The 22083-nt window shown below is 41.5% G+C and overlaps 1 protein-coding gene across 1 annotated transcript in view; it reads right to left on the bottom strand.

Annotated features, from left to right (window-relative positions):
- The window catches only part of malrd1 (MAM and LDL receptor class A domain containing 1), a 351826-nt gene that overhangs the window by 189363 nt on the left and 140380 nt on the right, over positions 1-22083 (bottom strand). The window contains exons 18-20 of the mRNA XM_072252046.1: positions 19448-19604; positions 18988-19098; positions 8459-8672 (exon numbers count right to left, since the gene is read on the bottom strand). Of these exons, the coding sequence (XP_072108147.1) occupies positions 8459-8672; positions 18988-19098; positions 19448-19604 (482 nt within the window). The remainder of the gene's footprint in view (positions 1-8458; positions 8673-18987; positions 19099-19447; positions 19605-22083) is intronic.

Below are 22083 nucleotides of genomic sequence, written 5' to 3'. Positions count from 1 at the left end.
ATGATCCCTGCAAAAATGGCTTCCTGATGGATCCTGAGATGAACAATGACTCAGCCTTGGACCCACGGTGCCATTTGTAGAAATTATAGGTGTTCTGATTTGGGAGAGCAAGTTGCTGTTAGTGGCTTTCTTTTTTTAAAAAATTATCTTTAAGGCTCCCATATCAGCTTTAACATCAAGGGTTTTTTTTAAAGGAAAGACTCCTTTAGGTCCCACTGACAACAGTTGATGGGCGGTTCTTCCCAGCTTGTTATAGCAATGTCTATTTCTTGAGCTATACCCTCATAGTATCTTTGTAATTTGTCTTTGATTGTCATAGGATCTCCAGCACTGGATGAGTTGATAGCATGGAACTTGTTCGGAGAGTTAAAAACAGAACATCTGTACTGTTCCCAAAACTCACGCGAGTTAATGCCTCACCATTATCTCAATGAGATTATTGTTAAAGACACCTATTAGTACTGTAGTCTTAGTCAAAGAATTATACTGAAAGGAAGTAGACCATTGGTCCAACTCATCCACACTGACCAAGCTGCTTACCTGCAACGTGAGGTAGTCACATGTCCCTCTAAACCTTTCCAATCTACATACCTGTCCCAATGTCTATTAAATGTTATAACTGTTTCTGTCCCCACCATTTTCTCTGGTCGTTTATTCCATACTCTGTGTTTGAGAATGTTGCTGCTTTAAACCTTTCGCCTTGTCCCCCTTCCTCCCTATGCTTTCTAGTTTTAGATTCCCCTACACCGGAGGAAAAATTGTGACCTTATCTGTTCCCCTCATGATTTTATAAAACTTTGTAAGGTCACCCCTCAGCATCCTTTGCTCCAGGTGGAAAAAAAAAGTCCCAGCTTATCCAGTTTCGCTTGATAACTCAAGCTTTCTAGTTCTGCCAACATCTTTGTGAAACTTTTCGGTAACCTCTCTAGCTTAATCCTATAGTGTGGTGATCAGAACTGCACACAATACTACAGGTGCAGTCTCACTGATGTCTTTACGGATGGAACATGACATCCCAACTCTTTTACTCAATGGCCTGACTGATGAAGGGCAACCTCATTTATTATCTTCTCCTGCCTAGTTACAATGGTACAGAATCAGAATATTCTATTCTCAGTGGCTGGTCTTGATGGGCTTGGATAATCATTGGCTGTTATATTGTTCAGCAGAGTATCATAGAACATAGTACACAATATTGTGCCAACTTTTTAACCTACTCCTTAACCCTTCCTTCCCACATAGCCCTCCATTTTTTCTTTAACCCACGTGCTTATCTGAGTCCTTTAAATGTCCCTGATGTATCTGCATTTACCACCATCCCTGGCAGTGTATTCCATGCACCTACCACTCTGTAAAGAAAAAAAAACTCAACTCAGAAACTCCCCTATATTTTCTTCCACCCACCTTAAAATTATGCCCATTCGTATTACCCAATTTTGCCCTGGGAAAAAGTCTGACAGTTAACTCTATTTATACCTCTTAATGTCTTGTACACCTGTATCAAGTCACCTGTCATTTTCCTTTGCTCCAAAGAGTAAAGCCCTAGCTAATTCAATCTATCCTCCTAAAGATATGCTTTATGATCCTAGTCAATCTCTGTGTGCTTTCTAAAGTTTCTGTATCATTCCTATAATAAGGCGATCAAACTGAACTCGAGTGTGATTGAACCAGAGATTCATAGAACTGCAACGTTAGCTCACAGCTCATGAACTCCGTCTTCTGACTGATGAAAGCCAACACACCACATGCTTTCTTAACCACCCTGTCTATTTGCACTGTAATTTTAAGGGATGTGGATCACTAGATCCCTCTATTCCTCCACACTGCTATTAATCTTGCCATAATCTTCTACTCTGCCATCAATTTCAAACTTCCAAAGTGCATCACTTCACATTTTTCTGGATTGGATATGTTGACAAGATTGAAAAAATCCTGACCCTTATACCAGTACTTCAGCTACTCATTCATCTTCTGTATCATCCTATTCTTAACTTACTGGTGTGAGGCACAGGCAGCAGTCCAGAAATTACTACTCTTGAGGTCCTGCTCTTCAGCTTCCTTCCTAGCTCTACATATTCAACCTCAGGATCTCTTCACATTTCCTAGCTATGTAGTTAGTACCAATATCCATTACAATTTCTGGCTTCTCATCCTTCCCCTTAAGAATGCTGTGGACCACTGGAAGGATTTCAAAATTATAAATCTTAGATTGAACGTAGTGTCTAATTTGTAAGTAATAAAAAAAGTGCGAATGAGGCAGCTCAAATTTCTCTTTCAGCAGACTAAATGTTGCAAACCCTCCCTCTATGTACAGGTCTTCAATAGAAACTGGACCCTTCTCCCTCCAAGCATGGTAGGTTTTATCTGACCATGAGGATAGAAAGGAGAGATTGAAACAGATTGGTGTTTGTACAGAGGTCTCCTTCCAGGGAAACATGTGGTTTTTGACATTTTAAAGAACCCTCCTGATTCCAGGCATCTCGTTTCTAAGTTTGTACGTTTGTTTGATAATTGCACTGCAGCATTTACTATGAAGATTAGAGATACCTGGAGAGAAGAGTTGGGCATTGAATTATCTGAAGCTGCCTGGGATAAGTGTTTGTCTATGATACAGGCTTGTTCTGTTAACAGCAGACACCAACTGATCCAGTTTAAATTTGTCCATTGTCTCCATTACTCTAAACTTAGATTGCACAGGATTTACCCTTCTGTCTCGCCAATGTGTGATATATGCCAAGGGACGGGAGTCACGTTGTCACACACCTTTTGATTTTCCCATTACTGACTGGATCTTGGTCCAAAATATTCGACTAGTACTCAAAGGCCTATAAAAGATCCTTCCCCTTGGAAGCTGGTCTCGCAATCTACTATTTGTTTCCCTGCAACAGTCAACAGTCTCTGATGCTAGGGATGATTGTTGCCAAAAGACTTATCTTGAGGGAATGGAGATTACCTTCTCCCCCTTCCTTTCGGAAATGGATGGCTGATATGATCTCAGTAATACAGATGGAGAAACTTAGGTTCTTGAGAACCAATTCAATTAAAAAATTTCGGCTATCTGTGATCCATTTCTTGCCTACCTGGACGAGGCCAGGGGTGGATGAGCAATTTCCCCCCAGCTGATTTCTCACAGCCCGTTTTTGAGATTTAATGTTTAGTATTTTTGAGCACTTTGTACAATAGGCATCCTTCTAATGTTATGTCTCATTCTTTTTTTTTAGCTTATTAAAAAAAATAAAAATAATAAGAATGCTGTGGACCCAATCTGAGACATCCACAACCTTAGCACCTGGGAAATAAGATACCATTAGGGAGTCTCTATCATGTTCATAAAATCTCCTGTCTGTTCCCTTAAAAACTGAATCCCCATCATCACCACCACACTCCTCTAATTCCCTTTTCCTTCCTGAGCCACAGAGCCACTCAATGCTACAGACCTGGCTGCTGTGGCTTTCCCCTGGTAGGTTGTTTTCACCCTTCCCAATAGTACTCAAAGTGTTACACTTGTTATTGTTGGGAATGGCCACAGAGGTATTCTGCATTTCATCAGGGAGATTGAAGTTTGCCCAAACCTCCCACAACATGCAAGAGGAAGACATCACTGAGATTGAATCTATTCTCACTGCTCTACCTATGGAGTAATAAAGAAATAAAGAAATAAAAAGAAGCAACAGAAACCTCAACCGAGGTTTTGCCTCTCTCATTGAAGACTATTCAGCCAAAGGTTCAATTCTCCTGACCTATTCAAACTCAAATTATTTGTATTGGCCTTAGCAATTGCCTAATTACCCAATCAATTTAAAACTGAACAGGAAGTACTGACAGGCTTCCTGCAACATGTAACAGCCTCTGTTCATGTCAAACTGAGCAGAAACTGACAGGTTTAATCTTGTTATATAAGTATCAAGAAATTTTTGTGCATCAGTTTCCAAAGAAACTCCTTTAAGTGGCTTCCAGTGGTAAAACTGGCAACCCATGCCCTTAGAGACAATGGTATCTGATTTTTACGAGAAGTTTACAGATTTTTTTCCAGATTGATTATTGGTTTCATTTAATATAAACGGGAAATCATAACCCAGGGAGGGCCTGTATCTCTTCTGATCCTAGTTAATGTTGGTAATTCAGTGAGATAGTACACCTACTGTATAAAAGAACAGTTGGGATCATAACCAAGCAATACACCTGGACATGGATGTCATTCTGTAGATTAAATCAGTGAAGGCACTCCAAAGCAATTTCCCAGATAAGCTAACAGTGCACAGAGTCCTGTGCAGTATTGTATTGTCCATGATTATTGATAGTGAAAGATGAAATCAGCTGAATTTGCATGGCCCTGACCATGCAGGTGAAGAGCCTTGGTCTCTGCGTGAGGAACAAGAGTCCAGACTTGGGTAACTTCCTGCAAGGGACCTGCTGCAGATAGATGATCATGTGCAATGATAGCACAATCACTAGCAGATTGGAGATCAATGGATGAAGCCTTAGAAACATTGATCAATAGTGAAGATGTCCAAGATTAAAGACTCTTCATCAGTTCTGTAGTCTAAGTCAATTCCTAGGATTATCAGTTTTTATCCTGTCCAAAAAGCTCAATCACATCTTCTTTTGCTGAGACTCCAGCAGCAGTTTTGTTCCTTGGTGAAGGTTGACATACAAATACTCTTTCAGCACCATTGTCTTCATGAATAGATTCCCTTTTGAGACGTTCATTAATCCCACTTCTCTCCCTATAGCATATTTCCTGTTTGAATATTTTGGGATTCCCTCTTAAGTCTGCAGCTTTTTATTCTTGCAGACAAAATGGTGCTGGTGAACCACTGTGATGTGTTGCGGCAGCTTACAAAACAAAATATATTTCTTCTGACCTACTTTCACTGCAAATTGTAGCCTGTAATTTTCCCTTAGGTAATGTACTTTTAAAACATGTTACCAAAACTAACAATTTCACAATCTATGGAAGGACTTGGTGGACTTAACTCTCAAGCACGCAGATACGGCACCTTTAAGCAGATGATGGTACATTGCCACGAAAGTAAGAGAAGAAGGAGGGGAGGATGCCAAATTAGATTGAAACACAGGGGAATGAAATTCCCTCTACCCAGCATCCTGTTAGCAAAAGTACGGTCGCTGGAGAACAAGGTTGAGGGCCCAAGGGCAAGATTGTTGTAGCAGAGAGAAATGAGAAATTGCTGTGTTTTACACTACACGAAGATATGGCTCACTCCCGACGTGTAGAATACGTCAGTAAGACCCGAGGGCTTCTAGATAAACAGGATGGACTGGACTACTGTTTCAGAGAAGGCAAAAGGTAGGGGTCTGTGTTCCATGAAAAACTCCTTGTAGTGTTTAGACACAATGGTCTTGTCCCTACTGTCGTTCCCTCAACCAGAAACATCTAATGGTTAAGTGCCAACTGTTCTACTTCTGAGGAGTGTTCTCCTCAATGATTCTGCCCTCAGTTTACATACTGCAAATGGTAGATGTTAAACAGTGACTCCCAAAGTATTGAATGCTGACATCAGCAAACATGAACCACCCTACCCTGACACCTTTCAAACTATTGTCGCGTATTTCATTCAGGCCTGTTTGAAGAAATATTTGCCCAAGTACCATCAACAAATAACATGCTGCACCAGGGGCCCCAACATATTCAACTATCGCTATGATATGATTAAGAATGTCCTCCGTTCCATGCCTAAACCTCAGCTTGGGAAATCTGATTTACTTGGCCATTCTTCTTCTACCTCCATACAGGCAGAGGCTAAAGAACAAGGCTCCAGAGATAAGGACAACAACAAGGTGGTTACAGGATGCAGAGGAGCGGCTATGGGATTGCTTCAAGTCAGTGGACTGGGCTGTGTTCAAGGGCATATCAGAGGATCTGAACAAATACATTAAAGTCGTCACGGACTTTATAAAAGCAGTCATAGAAGAGTGTGCTCTACAAAATCACTCAAGAGTTCTCTCCAACCAGAAGCCTTGGAAAAACCACAAGATCTGCAATTAGCTGAGAACCAGATCAGTGGCATTCAGGTCTGTTGACCAAGTAAGATACAAGAGATCCAGATACCAGATTCAAGAGACCAATGCCTTTGAACAAAAAGTCCTGCAAAAAGTGATGGATAGAGCTCAGTACACACAGGTAAATCCCTCCCCACCACCGTGCACATTTGCATGAAGTGTTGTCACAGGAACGTTGCATCCAACAAAGAGGACCCTAATCATCCAGGCCATGCACTCTTCTTGCTGCTGCCATCAGGACAAAAGTACGGGTGCCTCAGGACCCCACCTCCAGGTTCAGGAAAGTTATTATCCCTCAATCATCAGGCTCTTGAACGAGAAGGGAAACTTCACTCAACCTCACTCGTATTTCCACAGTTTGTTGTTTTTTGCACATTTGCTGTTTGTCCATCCTGTTGGGTGTTCGGTCTTTCATTGATTATATTGTATTTCTTGAAAGCACTGGTATATGCCTGAAAAAAATGAACCTCAGGGTTGTATATGGTGACATATATTACTTTGATAATAAATTTATTTTGAGATTTGAACTTTCTCAAACTCTGTCTTTGCCTTGCTTTCCTTATTCAATTCCTTTTCCAACTTCCTGCAATCAGCTTGGCTCTCTGGGATCTGTCATAAATTATTTTATTTTGCTTTACTCTGTTCTGTATATTCTTTGATCAACTAGCCAGCTCAATCTTAAATTACACTTCCTTCTATCTTAGAACAGTACAGCATGACTCAAACTGAAATATTTCAAAATGTAAATTCATCCAATTGTGCAATTATAGTTGGCTGGCAAGCTTTGATTTCAAGTACTGTGCCAGATGTATTCTCATCTTATTGATGTTGATCCCTCTGTAACTCACTATTATTTTCTTAGTGTAGTTTACGTTAAGTAAAACTGCTGCCTCTCAGGTTTCAATCCTGATCTCCAGTGGAGTCAGTACCTTCTCCTTGTGACCACAGGAGTTTCTCCTGGGTTCTCCAGGTTCCTCCCACACGTAGAACATATGGGTTGTGAGGTTAATTATTCACCGGAAATTGCCGCTATTGTGTAGGTGAGTGAGGGGTGAGTCTGGGGGGAGCTGATAGGAAAATAGAAAAAATGGCATTAGTGTAGCACTAATGGTTGCTTAATGTTCAGAGCTTGTTTACTGCATATTTCTTTGACTTTATGATTTTATGTTCGGGATATTTCCTGGCTGATGCTTGCTTCATTTGGCATAGCTATTTCCCACAATTAACTTCAGCAAAGCTGTCTTCCTTAGTGAATCAGAAATGCAGTGATCAGCAGAGTAGTTTGGAACACAACTCTCAGTTCAATCACTTCGATTCAAGTTTAATTGTCATGCAACCAAATGAGACAGCGTTACTACAGGGTCAAGGTGCAAGCACATTACCTACAGTCACACACAGTACAGCACACACAAGATCATGATCACAGAATAAAAGAGTCTTGACTCATAATGCCCCCCTATCACATGCCCCCACACCCCCAGCGATACCATGGCTTGAGATCCTGCCCTCGCAGATACAAGACAACAAACCCATTTAGTAGATCAGTAAAATGCAACAAAGCGGAATATGCATGTACATAGTTCAGACCCCACCCCCCAGCCCACTGGGATCATCTGTCGCCTGCCAGGCACTCCATGGCTTGGGGCCCAGTTTTCACATACACAAGCACATATGGAATATTAGTAAAAACATAACCACACAATATCAATGTATATTCCTGCTCTATGGTGCTTATATTATTGTTATCTCATGATATTCTTGGAGAGTTGATATGTTCCAATATAGCCTTTGTACATCTCTGTAATGCCTCTACAAACTCGGTCCTCATTGATGACCTATGGAGCAGGAGCAAGAAACAATCTGCAGTGGGCGTGACAGGGGATGAGGAAAGCTGCAGCTGACTTATGTGCTGTTTGATAAGTCACACAGCATTTATGGGACAAAAGAAATGTTCAAAAGATGGACGTTCTTTACCCTTCTCAGTCTATCTATTAGCTCTGGGCCCTGACTCACCAATCCCCCTTTCCCCTTTATACCGGCCACCTTCCCTCTCCATTCGTTTTTCTGATGCAGGGTTTTGACCCTCCAGCAAAATGTTGCTCCAGATTTCAGCATCTGCCGTCTCTTGTACCCTCCAGGCCTATGGAATAATCCTGGTAGTGTAATTGCACTTTAGAATATAAATTATAGTCAGCATTTTTATACGCATGCAGTGGAACACCAAAAAAAGAATTCTTTCTGGATAAAGGTATTTTGTATTTAATAAATGCATGCACTATTATCATAGCACTAACAATTAGACCAATATTTATTGTAAAGCAATCAAAATAATTTTACATTTCATTTTCAAGACATAAAATGTAACACATTAATCAACAGCCTAACAAATGACTGAAAATAAATTCTGCACTTTACATAAGCATGATTAATTACTTACTGCATATGAGTGGAAGCTCATCAGAATGATCAGCACAATCGTTGGTGAAGTCACAGAGCTGCTCTTTAGGAATGCAGTATTTGTTGGTACATGAATACTCATCAGAGCTGCACTGTCTGTCTGGGATCAGAAGAGCTGCACAATTTTCAAAGGAAATATCATCCACTGCAATATCACCCATATAACTCACACCCCGCTTGGCTCTAATGAAAACCTGTAAACATATTATAACCATCAGTTATAAACTGCTTGTTCATGATAAACATTAACGACTATAATAAATAAGATTAGTAGCAGGCCATTCATCAAGATTTTCGTTGATTTACCTCAACACATTATCCAAATGTTTCCTAACATCCAGAAGTCTTTTTGTCTTGAATGAAATCAGTGGATCATCTTCTATTGCCATTCAGTTTAGAGGATTCCAGAAATTCCCCATCACTCAGCCGAGTGAAGAAATTTCTCATTCTCTCAGTCATATGCACCCTACCCCTTAATCTGAAGTAACTCACTCCTCTTTACATTAGTGGCATAGCAGTTTCAAACTCCCAGGGATATACATCTCACACAGCATCTCACGGTCCCAGAACACATCCTACACAATCAGGAAAGCTCCCCAATGCCTCTACTTTCAGAGGAAGCTGAGGAGAGCTGGACATTGCACATCTATACTTAAACCTTCTGCAGCTGTGCTGTAGAGAGCAGCATGACTTGCTGCATTACTGCATGGTATGGAAAGTACACTGCAGCAGACAGAAAGGCTCCACACCAGGTAGTCAAAACTGCTCAGCACATCACTGGCACCAGACTGCTCGCCATCGAGGACATACTGTATTTACAGAAAGGTGCTGGAAAAGGACCAGTAACTTCGCAAAGGACCCCACCCACCCTGCTCATAGACCGTTTGTCCCACTTCCATCAGGAAGGAGGCTATGTGGCATTAATGCCAAGACCACGAGACACAAGAAGTACTTTCCCCAAGTAGTAAAGCTGATCAACACCTCCACCCACTAACTCCCATCCCTCCACAACACCCACCACCCCCACCACCAATAATTTAGCATTTCCTATCTTATGTACAGACACTCCTGTGCCTAGTGTCAATTTAGGGACATGAAATCAATTTATGTACGCAAGCTATCGTAATGAATGCATATTTATTGTTTCTTTTTATTATTGTATTCTTTATCTTATTATGCTTTTTTGTGCTGTATTAACTCAGTAGTGGGTGGAGTTTAGGAGATGATGGCGCCTAATGGCAAATCCTTTGCTTGCATCTTCGGAAACAGCTCTATTTCCATCTTTGATATCTCTTTTTCTCCAGTTCAAGATTCTTTTGAAGACTTACACACTGACTTCAGTTCTTTGGGGAAATTGGACCTGCTCCCAGGGCCTCACGACTGGTTGCTTTTCGATATGCCAAGGACGCTGGTGCTGGATTTTCGTTGCTCTGGAGACAGGCTGATTCGAAGCTGGTGCTGCCGCCTGATGTGTCGTGGGAGTACACGGAAGATCAAAAGCAGTGAGCTGGCTGCTGGCTGTGTGCTCAGGGACCCAAGTTCTTTGGGCACGAGGCTCAGAAAAAAGCAATGCAATGGATTTTTAACATCATAAATCAGCAAATTGTTTTGTTATGTCTCCCATCTTGCTGTGAAACAGGAACATCCCTTTTTCACTTATTAGGGAAAGAAAGAGACTGTGGTATGTCGAATACTGAGTGAACGAGTAGTCTTTGGGGTTCTACAAGAATGTGTCTTTATTGATGCTTTGCTGCATCAAAACATGGAAGAAGAGAGAATATCTTGGAGAGAAGGGTCTTTATTATCCTGACCTCTTTACGGAGGCAGTGTGCACGGAGGGGAAGCTGGTTCCTGTGGTTGTTGAGCTGCATTCACACCTCTGTGCAACTTATTGAGGTCACACACTGAGCAGATGCCATTCCAAACAGTTGTGCATCCAGGCAGAATGCCTTTTACAGTGCATGGATAAAAATTGTTCCGAGTCCATAGGATGCTACAGAAAGTATATGGCTTGCTTGACTTCACAGGTCCGGGAACTGAAGACTTAATCTGCTCTTTGACTATTGTGTGCAGTTCTGGCCACATTATTAAAAGATGGATGAGGAGACTGTGGAGAGCATGCAAAAGAGGTTTACCAGGATTCTGCCTGGCCTGGAGGGCGTGACCAACAAGGAAAGTTTGCAGAGTCTTGGGTTATTTGCTCTGGAGCATCAGAGGCTGAGGAGAAATCTGATAGATGTTTATAAAGTTATTAGAGCCTCAGATAGGGTAGTCATTCAGAATCTTGTTCTCAGGATAAAAGTGTCAAGCATGAGATTTCATACACAAGTTAGAGAGGTAAAGTTTAAGGGAGATGTGCAGGGCTGATTTGTTTTACACAGAGTGTGGTGGGTAACTGGAATGAGCCGCTGGGGTAGTAGTAGAAGCAGGTAAGATAATGGCTTTGCAGAACTGGTAGATGTATGAATATGCAGGGAAGGGAGGGGTATCATGATTGGCACAGACATCATTGATGGATGGCCCTGTTCATGACCTGTACTCTTCCATATTCTGTATTTTTCTTCAAAATTGCATTGAGTGCAGGCCTGCTTTACTCATATAGCAAACCTGCCATTCCTGGGGCAAGTCTAGTACTTCCTCAAAAAACAACCAACATTCTGGAGGTTGAGCAGCATCTGACTCCAGATTCCAGCAGTAAGAGATCCAGCACTGCTTCTGTAACACCTCCCGGTCTCCAACCAGCTAAGTCTCACTCCACTCCTTAAGAAGGAAGGAAGGCGAAATAAAGGAAATTATAGACCAGTCAGCCTAACCTCAGTGGTGGGAAAAGTGTTGGAGTCTATAATTAAAGATGAGGTTTCAGGATACTTGGAGATGAATGATAAAATAAGTCAAAGTCAGCATGGTTTCTGTGAAGGGAAATCTTGCCTGACAAATTTGCTTGAGTTCTTCGAGGAAGTTACAAGCAGGGTGGACAAAGGAGAGGTAGTAGATGTCATTTACTTAGACATTCAGAAGGCATTTGATAAGATGCCACAGATGAGGCTGCTTAAAAAGATAAAAATCCTATGGTGTTACAGGAAATCTACTGGCATGGATAGAGAAATGGCTGACAGCCAGGAGGCAGCGAGCTGGATCAAGGGGGCCTGTACTGGTTGACTGCCAGTGACTAGTGGCGTTCCTCAGGGGTCAGTATTGGGACTGCTACTTTTCATAATGTTTGTCAATGATTTGGATAATGGAATTGATGGCTTTGTGGCAAAGTTTGCAGATGATACGAAGATGGGTGGAGGCGTGGTAGTGCTGAGGAAGCAATTCAATTGCAGCAGGACTTAGACAAATTGGAAGAATGGGCAAAAAAGTGGCAGATGGAATACAGTGTTGGGAAATGCATGATTATGCATTTTGGTAAAAGCAACAACAATGCAGACTATTATCTAAATGGGTAGAAGGTTCAAACATCAGAGGTGCAGAAGGACTTAGGAGTCCTCGTGCAAGACTCTCAGAAGTTTAATTTACAGGTTGAGTCTGTGGTAAAGAAGGCAAATGCAATGTTGGCATTTATTTCAAGGAAAACAGAATATTGTGGCAAGCATTTGGTCCATAATGACAGAGGAGGAAGCTCTTTAACTCAACAACAATTTTTTATTGTGATAAACACAAAACAGACCAGGCACCATGACCCAGAGAGTGAACCCAACCAGTCTCACATATACGGGGGATGTGACCATCACACACCCCGGTTACGGTCAGGGTGACCCAGAAATACACAAGCAAATAACTGTATAACTCAAGTTAAAATGTAACAATAAATGAACTGGAACTTCCTACTATAATCTCACAAAAGCATTTTAACACGAATAATAAACAGTACTGGTCATTAGAAATGTAGGGGCCGGCTGTCGACCCCCCCCCCCCCCCCCACAGAGCATCACAATATAAAAGCAAGGAGCTAATGCTGAGGCTTTATAAGACATTAGTCAGGCCACACTTGGAGTATTGTCAACAGTTTTGGGTCCCATATCTCAAAAAGGATGTGTTGTCATTGGAGAAAGTCCAGAGGAGGTTCACAAGGATAATTCCAGGAATGAAGGGGTTAACATTTGAAGAGTGCTTGGCAGGTTTGGGCCTGTACTAAATGGAATTCAAAAGAATGCCGGGGGGTAGGGTGGTGAATGTTGAAAGGACTAGATAATGTGGCTGTGGGGAGTATGTTTCCTATTGTGGGGATATCGAGAACTAGAGGAAATTGAAATTGAAAGGAAATTGAAATTGAACTTAAAATTGAAAGGCGATCTTTTGGAACAGAGGTAAGGAGGAATTTTTTGAACCAGAAAATGGTTACTCTGTGGAATGCTCTGCCACAGACTGCAGTGGAGGCCAAGTCTGTGGGTAAATTATGGCAGAAGTTGATAGTTTCCTGATCGGTCAGGGCATCAAAGGATATGGCGAGAAGGCAGATGTATGGGATTGGGTGAGATCCTGGATCATCCATGATGGAGTAGTGGAGCAGAATTGATGGACTGAATGGCCTTACACTGCTCCTATGTCTTATGGTCTTAGGATTCACCAGCTGCTCATTCCAGACCTACCACCTGCAGCCAATTTAACCCCAGTTCTCATCCACAGTTCATTTTCACTCATTGAACAAGTTGACCTCAAACAGCTGCTCATTGTATTTAGCTTCTGTTCTCCCTTGGTTTGTGGTCCTTTGGGGCTTGTTACTTTTCTGTCTAGTTCTAAAGTTATTGGTTACTGCTGAATCAGCTCTGTTTTTGGGTCAAGCCTCCTCTCCATTCCTTGACAGAATGAGTCAACCATCGATTAACCCAACAGAGTATGCTCACCTGGAGTAAATAGTCTGCCAACACAGGTACACAATCCAGAAGCAGCACAAAACCATCAACTCAACTCCTCGGTGCAGCAGATCCACGGCATTTAACCTCGTCCCCGCAGCTCTGATTCCATGCCAAACACTTCTATGACTCAACCTCCTGTCCCAGTGCTTCTTACAGTTTGAGCTCCTGCTGCTTCGGTATTCTATAAAACGAGCCAAGATCGATTTCCTCATCTGTCTCTTGACTGGGCCACTGCAAGCTGGGACGATAAAACCCCCATTTGCAGCAAATATGAGGTGTGCCAGGTTTTTGACCAGCAGGGTTGTAGTATGGATACTTCACCTGTATCTAGGCTCACGCTCCGTTCTGGATTACATTATGGAATTCATTCTTGAGGCAGAGTGAAGCCAGAATGCAGAAGAGCTGCCGGCCCATTACCTTCACGGCTTCTCAGAATGCTGCGAAGATGCTCCGCCTACCCAGGAGATGCCCACCGACTTTGAAAGCCTCATTACTCCGGCTCTTTGTATTGACAAGCATCTTATCTCCAAATCATCAGCCAGGACCCCAATTCTGTTCCCAGAACATTCCAGGTTTCAAGACCCTCTTCACCTAACCTCCAGAACACATGTAGCTGGGGAGAGTTCTCTAACTCCCCTAAGGGTGTGAGTGCTGGTGGAGAGACAACCTGTGCAGCTACTATGAAGCAGCCTACCACAAATGCTTCAAATGCCTATGGCATTTGGGAAATGGCATCTCCAAGTAGGGATGAGCTCTCTCCAGCCCCTTGTTCCAGCACAATAGCCCAGCTCACTCTGTCTGTCCTCCTCTGCACTCTGGCTTTGCAGGCACAGGAACTCTGGTGGATTCTGGCGCAGCAGACACGTTTCAGCTTCGGACTCTGTGTGTACTACTTGGACTCTCTACTGAACCTATGGACTGGATGGGAAGGCACACTTTTCTGCCCTCTTCCGACGTAACTTCAACCCTACACAGCACCATTATGGAGTAGGTGACAGGGAACTGGTCGCTATTATGTGAGCCTTGGAGGAATGGAAATTTTGGCTGATGGAAAGCACAGAGCCTTTCCTGATCTGGAGACATATCCATACAACAGACCTGCCAACACTGGGCTCACTAGACCCTCTTCTTCGAACAATGCAACTTCACCATCACTTACCTACTTGGCGATCCAAGAACACAAATACAGATGCCCTGTTACTTCCATTTGAGCCAGCTGAAACAGAGACTGACGATCAGCCCATCGTTGCACCCTCCCAGGATCTGACCCTAATCATCTGGGACCTTGAGAACCAGCTCCACTGGGCGCTACAGCACGAGCTTGCTCCAGCCAACACACCTGACAATGATGTGTACACCCCAGCAGCTGTGCCTTCTGATGCACTCCAGTGGGGCCGCTCCTATCCCTCATTAGGCCATCCAGACGGACAATGGACACTGGACTTTCCGCAATGCCGGTTTTGGTGGTCCATCATGATCACAGATTTACATCAGTTTTTCACAGCCCATCCTCAGTGTTTCCAGTCTATTTCCTCCAACCAGGGGTCCTCTGGGTTTCGACGGCTCCTACTGGCCTATCAACACCTGTGGTGTTGTATCACTGTGGGTTTCTTTCATAGGTTTGTCATCTGCAGATGTTGATTCTGACAGTGCTAGAATGGTGCGACAAGGTGTCTCACTTCATTGCCCTCCCCAAGCTTCCGTCAGCCACTGAGGCTGCAAACCTGGTTCTCCAGCACATGGTTCTCCTCCATGGCTTCCTTCAGGACATTGTGTCGAGCTGGATACTACAATTTAACTTCTAATTCTGGGAAGCTTCTGCTACCTCTGCACCTCAGTGAGTTTGGCTATCATCTGCGGACTAACGTTAAGTCAGAAAGTTCCAATCAGCTGGTGGAGAAGTCTGTGCAATGCTTTGATGCCTTTAACCCTATCACATGGAAGAAGCATCTGCCAAACTGTTCCACAACCTACACACCTCTTCTGCCACAGGTACATCACCCCTTTAGGTGCTTCATGGTTACCAACCCCTGTTGTTCCCTATGGAAGAGTTCATGCTGGAGGTACCACCTGCCAGGGCTTTGGTTTGCTGCTATCATAATGCTTGGAGAAGGGCATGGAGGGATATCCTAACTGCTAACCATGCCTAACATTGCCAGGCCAACCATTATTGATGCCTAGTCAAACTATTGTGGCATGGGGTCTGTGTCTGGCTGTCCACCCAAGATCTGTCACTGTGCATTGACTCCTGACAGCTCTCACCCAAATTCCTGTTGAATCATCTCCGTGGCTCTGCGTTTGGGTCAAGACTCCTCTACATTTCCTGACAATTTCATGTGAAAGATCACCAGGGCTTTTTACAATTGCTGTAAAACAATCTGTGTTGGATTGAAATTCATACATTGCAAAGTCCAACGTTCCAATTGCACCTCTACGACCTTATTATGTATATTTGTAAATGACTTGTGTACAAGAGCACCATTGTGCTTTGGTAGTTAGAATATTGTAGCAGGTTTTCTACATAGACAAGCTATATTTACAGCTAGAAACTGTTAATGGCATCTTTTTATCACCACTTTCTGCCTCTTGATACTTAACAAGTGCAGGCCACTTTGCACTGGGTATCTGGATAAACAGAAGATTAGTGAGAATGGTGCTGAGAGATGAGGAGGCCTTGGGGAAATGGAGTATGGGAAGGAAGAATGTTCACACCTGTTGTTAGGGATAGATGGTGTTTTTTCTAACTCAATAAAATGATGAGGAAGAAGAATCAAAGGCAATTAAAACAATTTGGATACAAATAGATCATAATGTCTTCATCTTAAGAAGGGTCTTGCCCCAAAACATTCTCTATTTATTCATTTCCATCAATGTTGCATGACCTGTAGAGTTCCTCTTGCATTTTGTGTGTGTTGCTTTGGCCTTCCTGGTGTCTTTAATTAAGCTCTTAGTTTGCTTCAGCAATATGACTGGCAATTTCAATCAAAACAGTCAAATGCTCATGAAAAAGTATATGGGGCAACTAAATGGACATTGGGCATGCTATACAGTGATCGTTGAGTTCAGCTAACAGAAGGAGAAATCATTTTTGATTATAATTCAAATATTTTCACTGACAGCACTTCTGATTCAAAGCAAATAGTTAAAAATATCCACTGGACATATAAGCAGATAAGGTATGAAGAACATTGTAAATGTCTGTGATTCCTCAGTGATGAAATAGGGTAAGTAAGGCTCACCAATAAAAACAGATCCCTTGGAAAATGATTAGAATAATAGCACCCATGTTAGCATATACTCTAGGTGTGACCTAACACTTTCAGATGACAAGGAAAGAACAAACTCACTGAATACCAGAGAAAGCAGATAACAAGAATATGAGTGACGGTATCTCAAAATACACCTAAACAATTGCCTATATAGTGCACAGCACTTTCTTGCTGCTGACAGATAAGGAGAGAGAGTCCTTTAGGTCATATGTAAATTAAATGTAAACCATATCAGCTGAATTTTAATGTTGAAACCTGTGGAGAGATACCGTATATCTTCATATAAAGAAAGGAAAGAGATAATACATGTCAAAAGGTATAATTTTTATAGTGGATGGAAAAGAGACAATCTTGAAAATGTTGTTTTCAAATCTTATCAAGTGTTAGGGCAGTTTAACAAAGACGCCACTGCAGATGAGTATGGCATGTGAGAAGCCAGGAAGGAACACAAATCGCTTAAAGCACAGGTTTGATTTCAGACAGATTACTGTTTCCAATTCTGAACATCATAATTCAGAAAGGACGTAAGGGTTTTGCAGAGATTTTGATGGAAAGGTTATACATCATGATCAGGTAATTAGGCTGGAGGAACTTGTGTTACTCTCCTTATATTAGATAGCATAAGAGGAAATATGACAGAAGATCATGAAGGGTCAGGACAGACTATACAGAGGGAAATTCTTTCCCATGACTGCAAGCACAATAATTGTGGCACAATGTAGTACAAAGCAGAGGAGAGCTAATGAAAGCTACAGTTTGTAATGCACTGCTTGGTTAGGTGGTGAATGCTGTCTTAATAACAGACTGCGAGAAAGAATTAGATGAATACTTGAAAGAAATAAAATCCAAGGATCTGGGTAAAGCACGGCAAAGAGGTACTAACTAAATTACCTTTTGAAGAACCAGCCCAGATTTGTGTAGCTTCCTAGTATGCTATACTATTCTATGATTGTAATAATTAACCATTTGATCATTTGAATAGTTTAAATTATTCCATAATCCTTTTCTGACCACTTTCATTCAGTCTTCATATTAGCTTTATTAAGTTTCTACTTTGTGCATCTGTTCATATCTAATGCATCAAAATTTGTAATATTTAAATGACCAAAATTTAAATCATAGCTGGTCTCTTCATTATATTTTTTCAGAGTCTTCAGCTTCTAATTTGACAAATAAAGTGAAAGCTAAATAATTGTTTTATTATTTACTGTCTTTTGGCTCTTAGTAGTTAAGCAGAACTATATTATTGAGAGAAGAGATTTGTGTGGATTCTCATGGGAAGAGAACAGAAAATGCTTGAAATACTCAGCAGGTCAGTAAGCACCTACATAAAGGCCTGCAGGATTAATGCTTCAAGTTGAAATAGAAGGGTCTTCCAAATAAATGTTGACTCCATTACTTCTTCCATTGGCCTGTTGAGTATTCCTAGTTTTTTGTTTTCAGTTTAGATTTCCAGCATCCATATTCATTTGGATTCTCATATGATTTCCTGAAGAAGTTAGACCTTAAGACACAGGAGACGAATTAGGCTATTCTGCCAATTGAATCTACTCTACCATTCAATCATGGCTGCGCTATTTTTTTCAACCCCATTTCCCTCATCCTCCTTGTAAGTCCATAATTCATAGGAGATTATTAGGTCATTCGGCCCCATGAGTATGCCTTGCCTTTCCATCATAGCTAATACATTATTTCCTCTTAACCCCATTCTCTTGCCTTATCCCCATATGCTTTGATACCATAACTAATCAAGAACATATATACGTCTGCTTTAAATATACCTAATGAATTGGCTTCCAGAGTCACCCATGGCAATGAGTTACACAGATTCACCACTCTCTGGCTAAGGAGGAATTTCTTTTATGTTCTTTTATTCTGCCTTATGCCCTCTGGCCCTAGAATCTCTCTTAACTTATCCTCATTAACCCTTATCCCCTTTACCAATCAGAAACATAGCAATTTCTGTCTTAAATACACACAGTGACTTGGTTGCCACAGCCCTTCGTGGTAACAAATTCCACAGATTCTCCACCTCCTGGTTGAAGAGATTCCTTCTCATCTCAAGGGAGATCCCTTTTGACTTTCTTACTAATGAAAACATCCCATCAGGGCCTTACAGAATCCGATAGATTTCAAAAAAGATCCCCTTTATCATTCTGAACCAGCCTAGAGACATCAAATGTCCTCCCTTCATTTCTGGCATCACTTTTTTGTGAACCTCATTCGGACCCTCTCCGAGACCAGCACATTCTTTCTCAGATACGGGGCCCAAAATGCTCACAAAGCCCAATCTTCAAGATAATATTTTTCTCCTCCAATCAACATGCACATTTTAAACATCATTGTGTTATAGTAGATAGTTAAAAGTAAAAAGGGCAAACCTGAAAATGAGACTGAACACCAAGAAATATTTCTCCCCGCCTCCAATGGTTACCCTGGCTACCACTTTGAGACCAGAGTAGCTGTGTAATGTTGCCAAATTTGATGAAAACCTTAATGAAAACAAAATTGCAATCAGTGCCACAAGGATCTGAATTTGTAGAATCTTAAAAGAAATGAAATCAATAACTAAATATTGTTCAGTGTCATATGATTTTTTGAGAAATTGTAGATGAATACGGTAATAATTCTTCCAGAATTGAATATTTAACGTATCCAAAAATGCATGCTGTTAAAAATTGACTGAACTTGTTTAAGGTAATGAAATGAAACCTAATTTTTAACAAAAAAGTAACCAATTCTAGATTTCTATGTTTAAGAATTACATTTAAGAGCAACTGTGCTGTAATCTAGAAATCTTACTGATGAAAAGAATAGGTTCAACACTACGAAAAATATTACCTGTAATGATCCAATGGTAGCTCCACTCATGTGATACCAAAAGACCAATTTACACTTTGGGCCAGTAAGAGAGATTTCAGGAGTGAAGATGTCAGCTGAGTGCCCAAATTTCCCATTTGAACTATCAGCATAAAGGTACCAACCTTGTTCTGTGCCCCTGCAAGTGTAAGTTAAATGTTTAAAGTTGGCTTATTCAAATGTTTCAGCCCTACGTTAAAGTACATGCCAATTGTTCAATAATTCTGGTATCCAATACAGTTAGTGTATTATAATTCTTTCTTACAGCACTCTGAACTGGACGGATTATTGTTCATCATTTATATAAATAGCTTGGATGAGACTGTACAAGATATGGTTAATAAGTTTGCAGATGACACTAAAATAGGTGGTATCATGAACAGTGAAAAAGGTTATCAACTATAACAGAGGGATCTCGATCAGATAGGTAAGTGGGCAGAGGAATGGCAAATGCAGTTAAGCATAAGCTGTTGCATTCTGGGAAAAAGACAAGGGTAGGACTTTAATAGTAAATGGAGGGCCCTGGGGAGTGTTGCAGAGGGACCAAGGAGTATAATTATATAGTGGTGTCAATGTTAGACTGGGTATTGTAGAAAGTGTTTGGCATGCTGATCTTCATCAGTCAGGGCATTGAGTATAGAAGTTGGCACATTATGCTGTAGTTATACAAGATGTGTCTAGTGTTATTATTTTGCTATAGGAAAAAATGTAATTAAGCTGGGAAGGGTGAAAGTAAAGTTTACGAGGATGTTGCCAGAATTGGAGGGCATGAGTCTGGAGAGTGAACCCACAGAGATCATTTGGCCTGGATGGAGTCCCGAGCTGTACCCTTAGATCATGTGCAGATCAGCTGTCGGGGATATTTTTCGAATTTTCTTAACCTTTTTCCACTTGAATGTGAGGTTCCCACTTGCTTCAAGAAGACCACTACCTTCCTGGTACCAAAATAAAGGTAACATACTTTAATGACCACTGTTTTATGGTTCAAACATCCACCACCATAAAGTTTTTCAAGAAGCTGGTCATAGCTCACATTAACTTCAGCCTCCCAAACACTCTCAACCCACTACAACTCGCCTACTGTCAAAACAGGTCTATGGTGCATACCATCTCAATAGCCTTACATTCTGCTCTGGAGCATATGGATAATAAAGAGGCCTACAGTATGTCAGATTACTGCTTACTGACTTTAGCTTTACGTTCTATACTATAATTCCAAGCAAACTCACTGCAAACTCCCTGACCTGGGACTCAACACTTCCCTCTGCAGCTGAATCTTTACTTCCTAATAAACAGATCATAATCAATAAGGAGAGACAGCAATACCTCCACTATGATTACCTTCAAAACTGGTGCTCCACAAAATTGCGTTCTCAGTCACATACCTTATTCACTATACACTCATGAATGTACAACCCTGTTCTTCTCTACTTCTGTCTACAGGTCTCAGATGACAACAGATAGTGGGTCAAATCTTAAGTAACAATGACTTAGATTGCAGGAAAGAGATAGAGGGCTTAGAGACATGTTGTCATGATAACAACCTTTCCCTCAAAGTAAGCAAAACAAAACATTGATTTCAAGAGTGGTGCATATACTCCTGTTTACATCAAGAGGGTTGAGGGTTTCAAGTTCCCAATTTTTTGTCCTGGTCCAACCATTTAAATGCAATGACCAAGAAAGAACACCAGTGCCTCTACTTTCGAAGGAGGCTAAAGTAATTTAGCATGTCCCCATTGACGCCAGCAATTTTTAATGATGCATCATGGAAGATAACTTGTCTGGATGCATCGCAACTGCTCTGCCCATGAATGCAGGAAACTGTAGAGAGTTGTAGATGTAGCTCAGTACATCAGAAAAACCGGCCTTCCCTCCATGAACTCTGCATGACATTTCTTGCTGCCTCATTAGAACAGCCAATATACTCAAAGTTTTCTTCCATCGGGCAGTAGGTTGAAGATATAAAAGCCTGAAAGCCCAAGAATAGCTTCAAGCTCATTGTTATAAAGCCATTGAATGGATTCTGGACATCACAATCAACCTTGGCTTTATTGTCTGACTGCATTGCAAATTCTCTATAACGGTAACACTACATTCTGCATTCTGTTATTGCTTTTCCCTTGTGATACCTTGGTGTACTGATGTGATGAAATGACATATATGGATGGCATGAAAGACTGAGGGTTTTCATCTACCTCAGTACCTGTGGCAATAACAAAACTAATTTACCAACTCAGAGAGAGAGTTTGAGCAGGCTAGAATTTTATTAGTTTGAGAATAGGAGAGTGAAGTGTGATGTTATAAACACATGTAAATCAAGGGAGGCATACGTAGACAGCACGAATGAATGCTGCAAACATGAGGAAATCTGCAGATGCTGGAATTTGAAGCAACACACATAAAAGTTGCTGGTGAATGCAGCAGGCCAGGCAGCATCTATAGGAAGAGGTAGAGTCAATGTTTCAAGCCGAGACCCTTTGTCAGGACTAACTGAAGGAAGAGCTGGTAAGACATTTGAAAGTGGGAGGGGGAGGGGGAGATCCAAAATGATAGGAGAAGGCAGGAGGGGGAGGGATGGAGCCAGGAGCTGGACAGTTGATTGGCAAAAAGGATATGAG

The sequence above is a fragment of the Mobula birostris genome, chromosome 3, assembly GCF_030028105.1.
Source record: "Mobula birostris isolate sMobBir1 chromosome 3, sMobBir1.hap1, whole genome shotgun sequence".
Classification (NCBI taxonomy): Eukaryota; Metazoa; Chordata; class Chondrichthyes; order Myliobatiformes; family Myliobatidae; genus Mobula; species Mobula birostris.
This window is presented reverse-complemented; position numbering and strand designations above follow the sequence as displayed.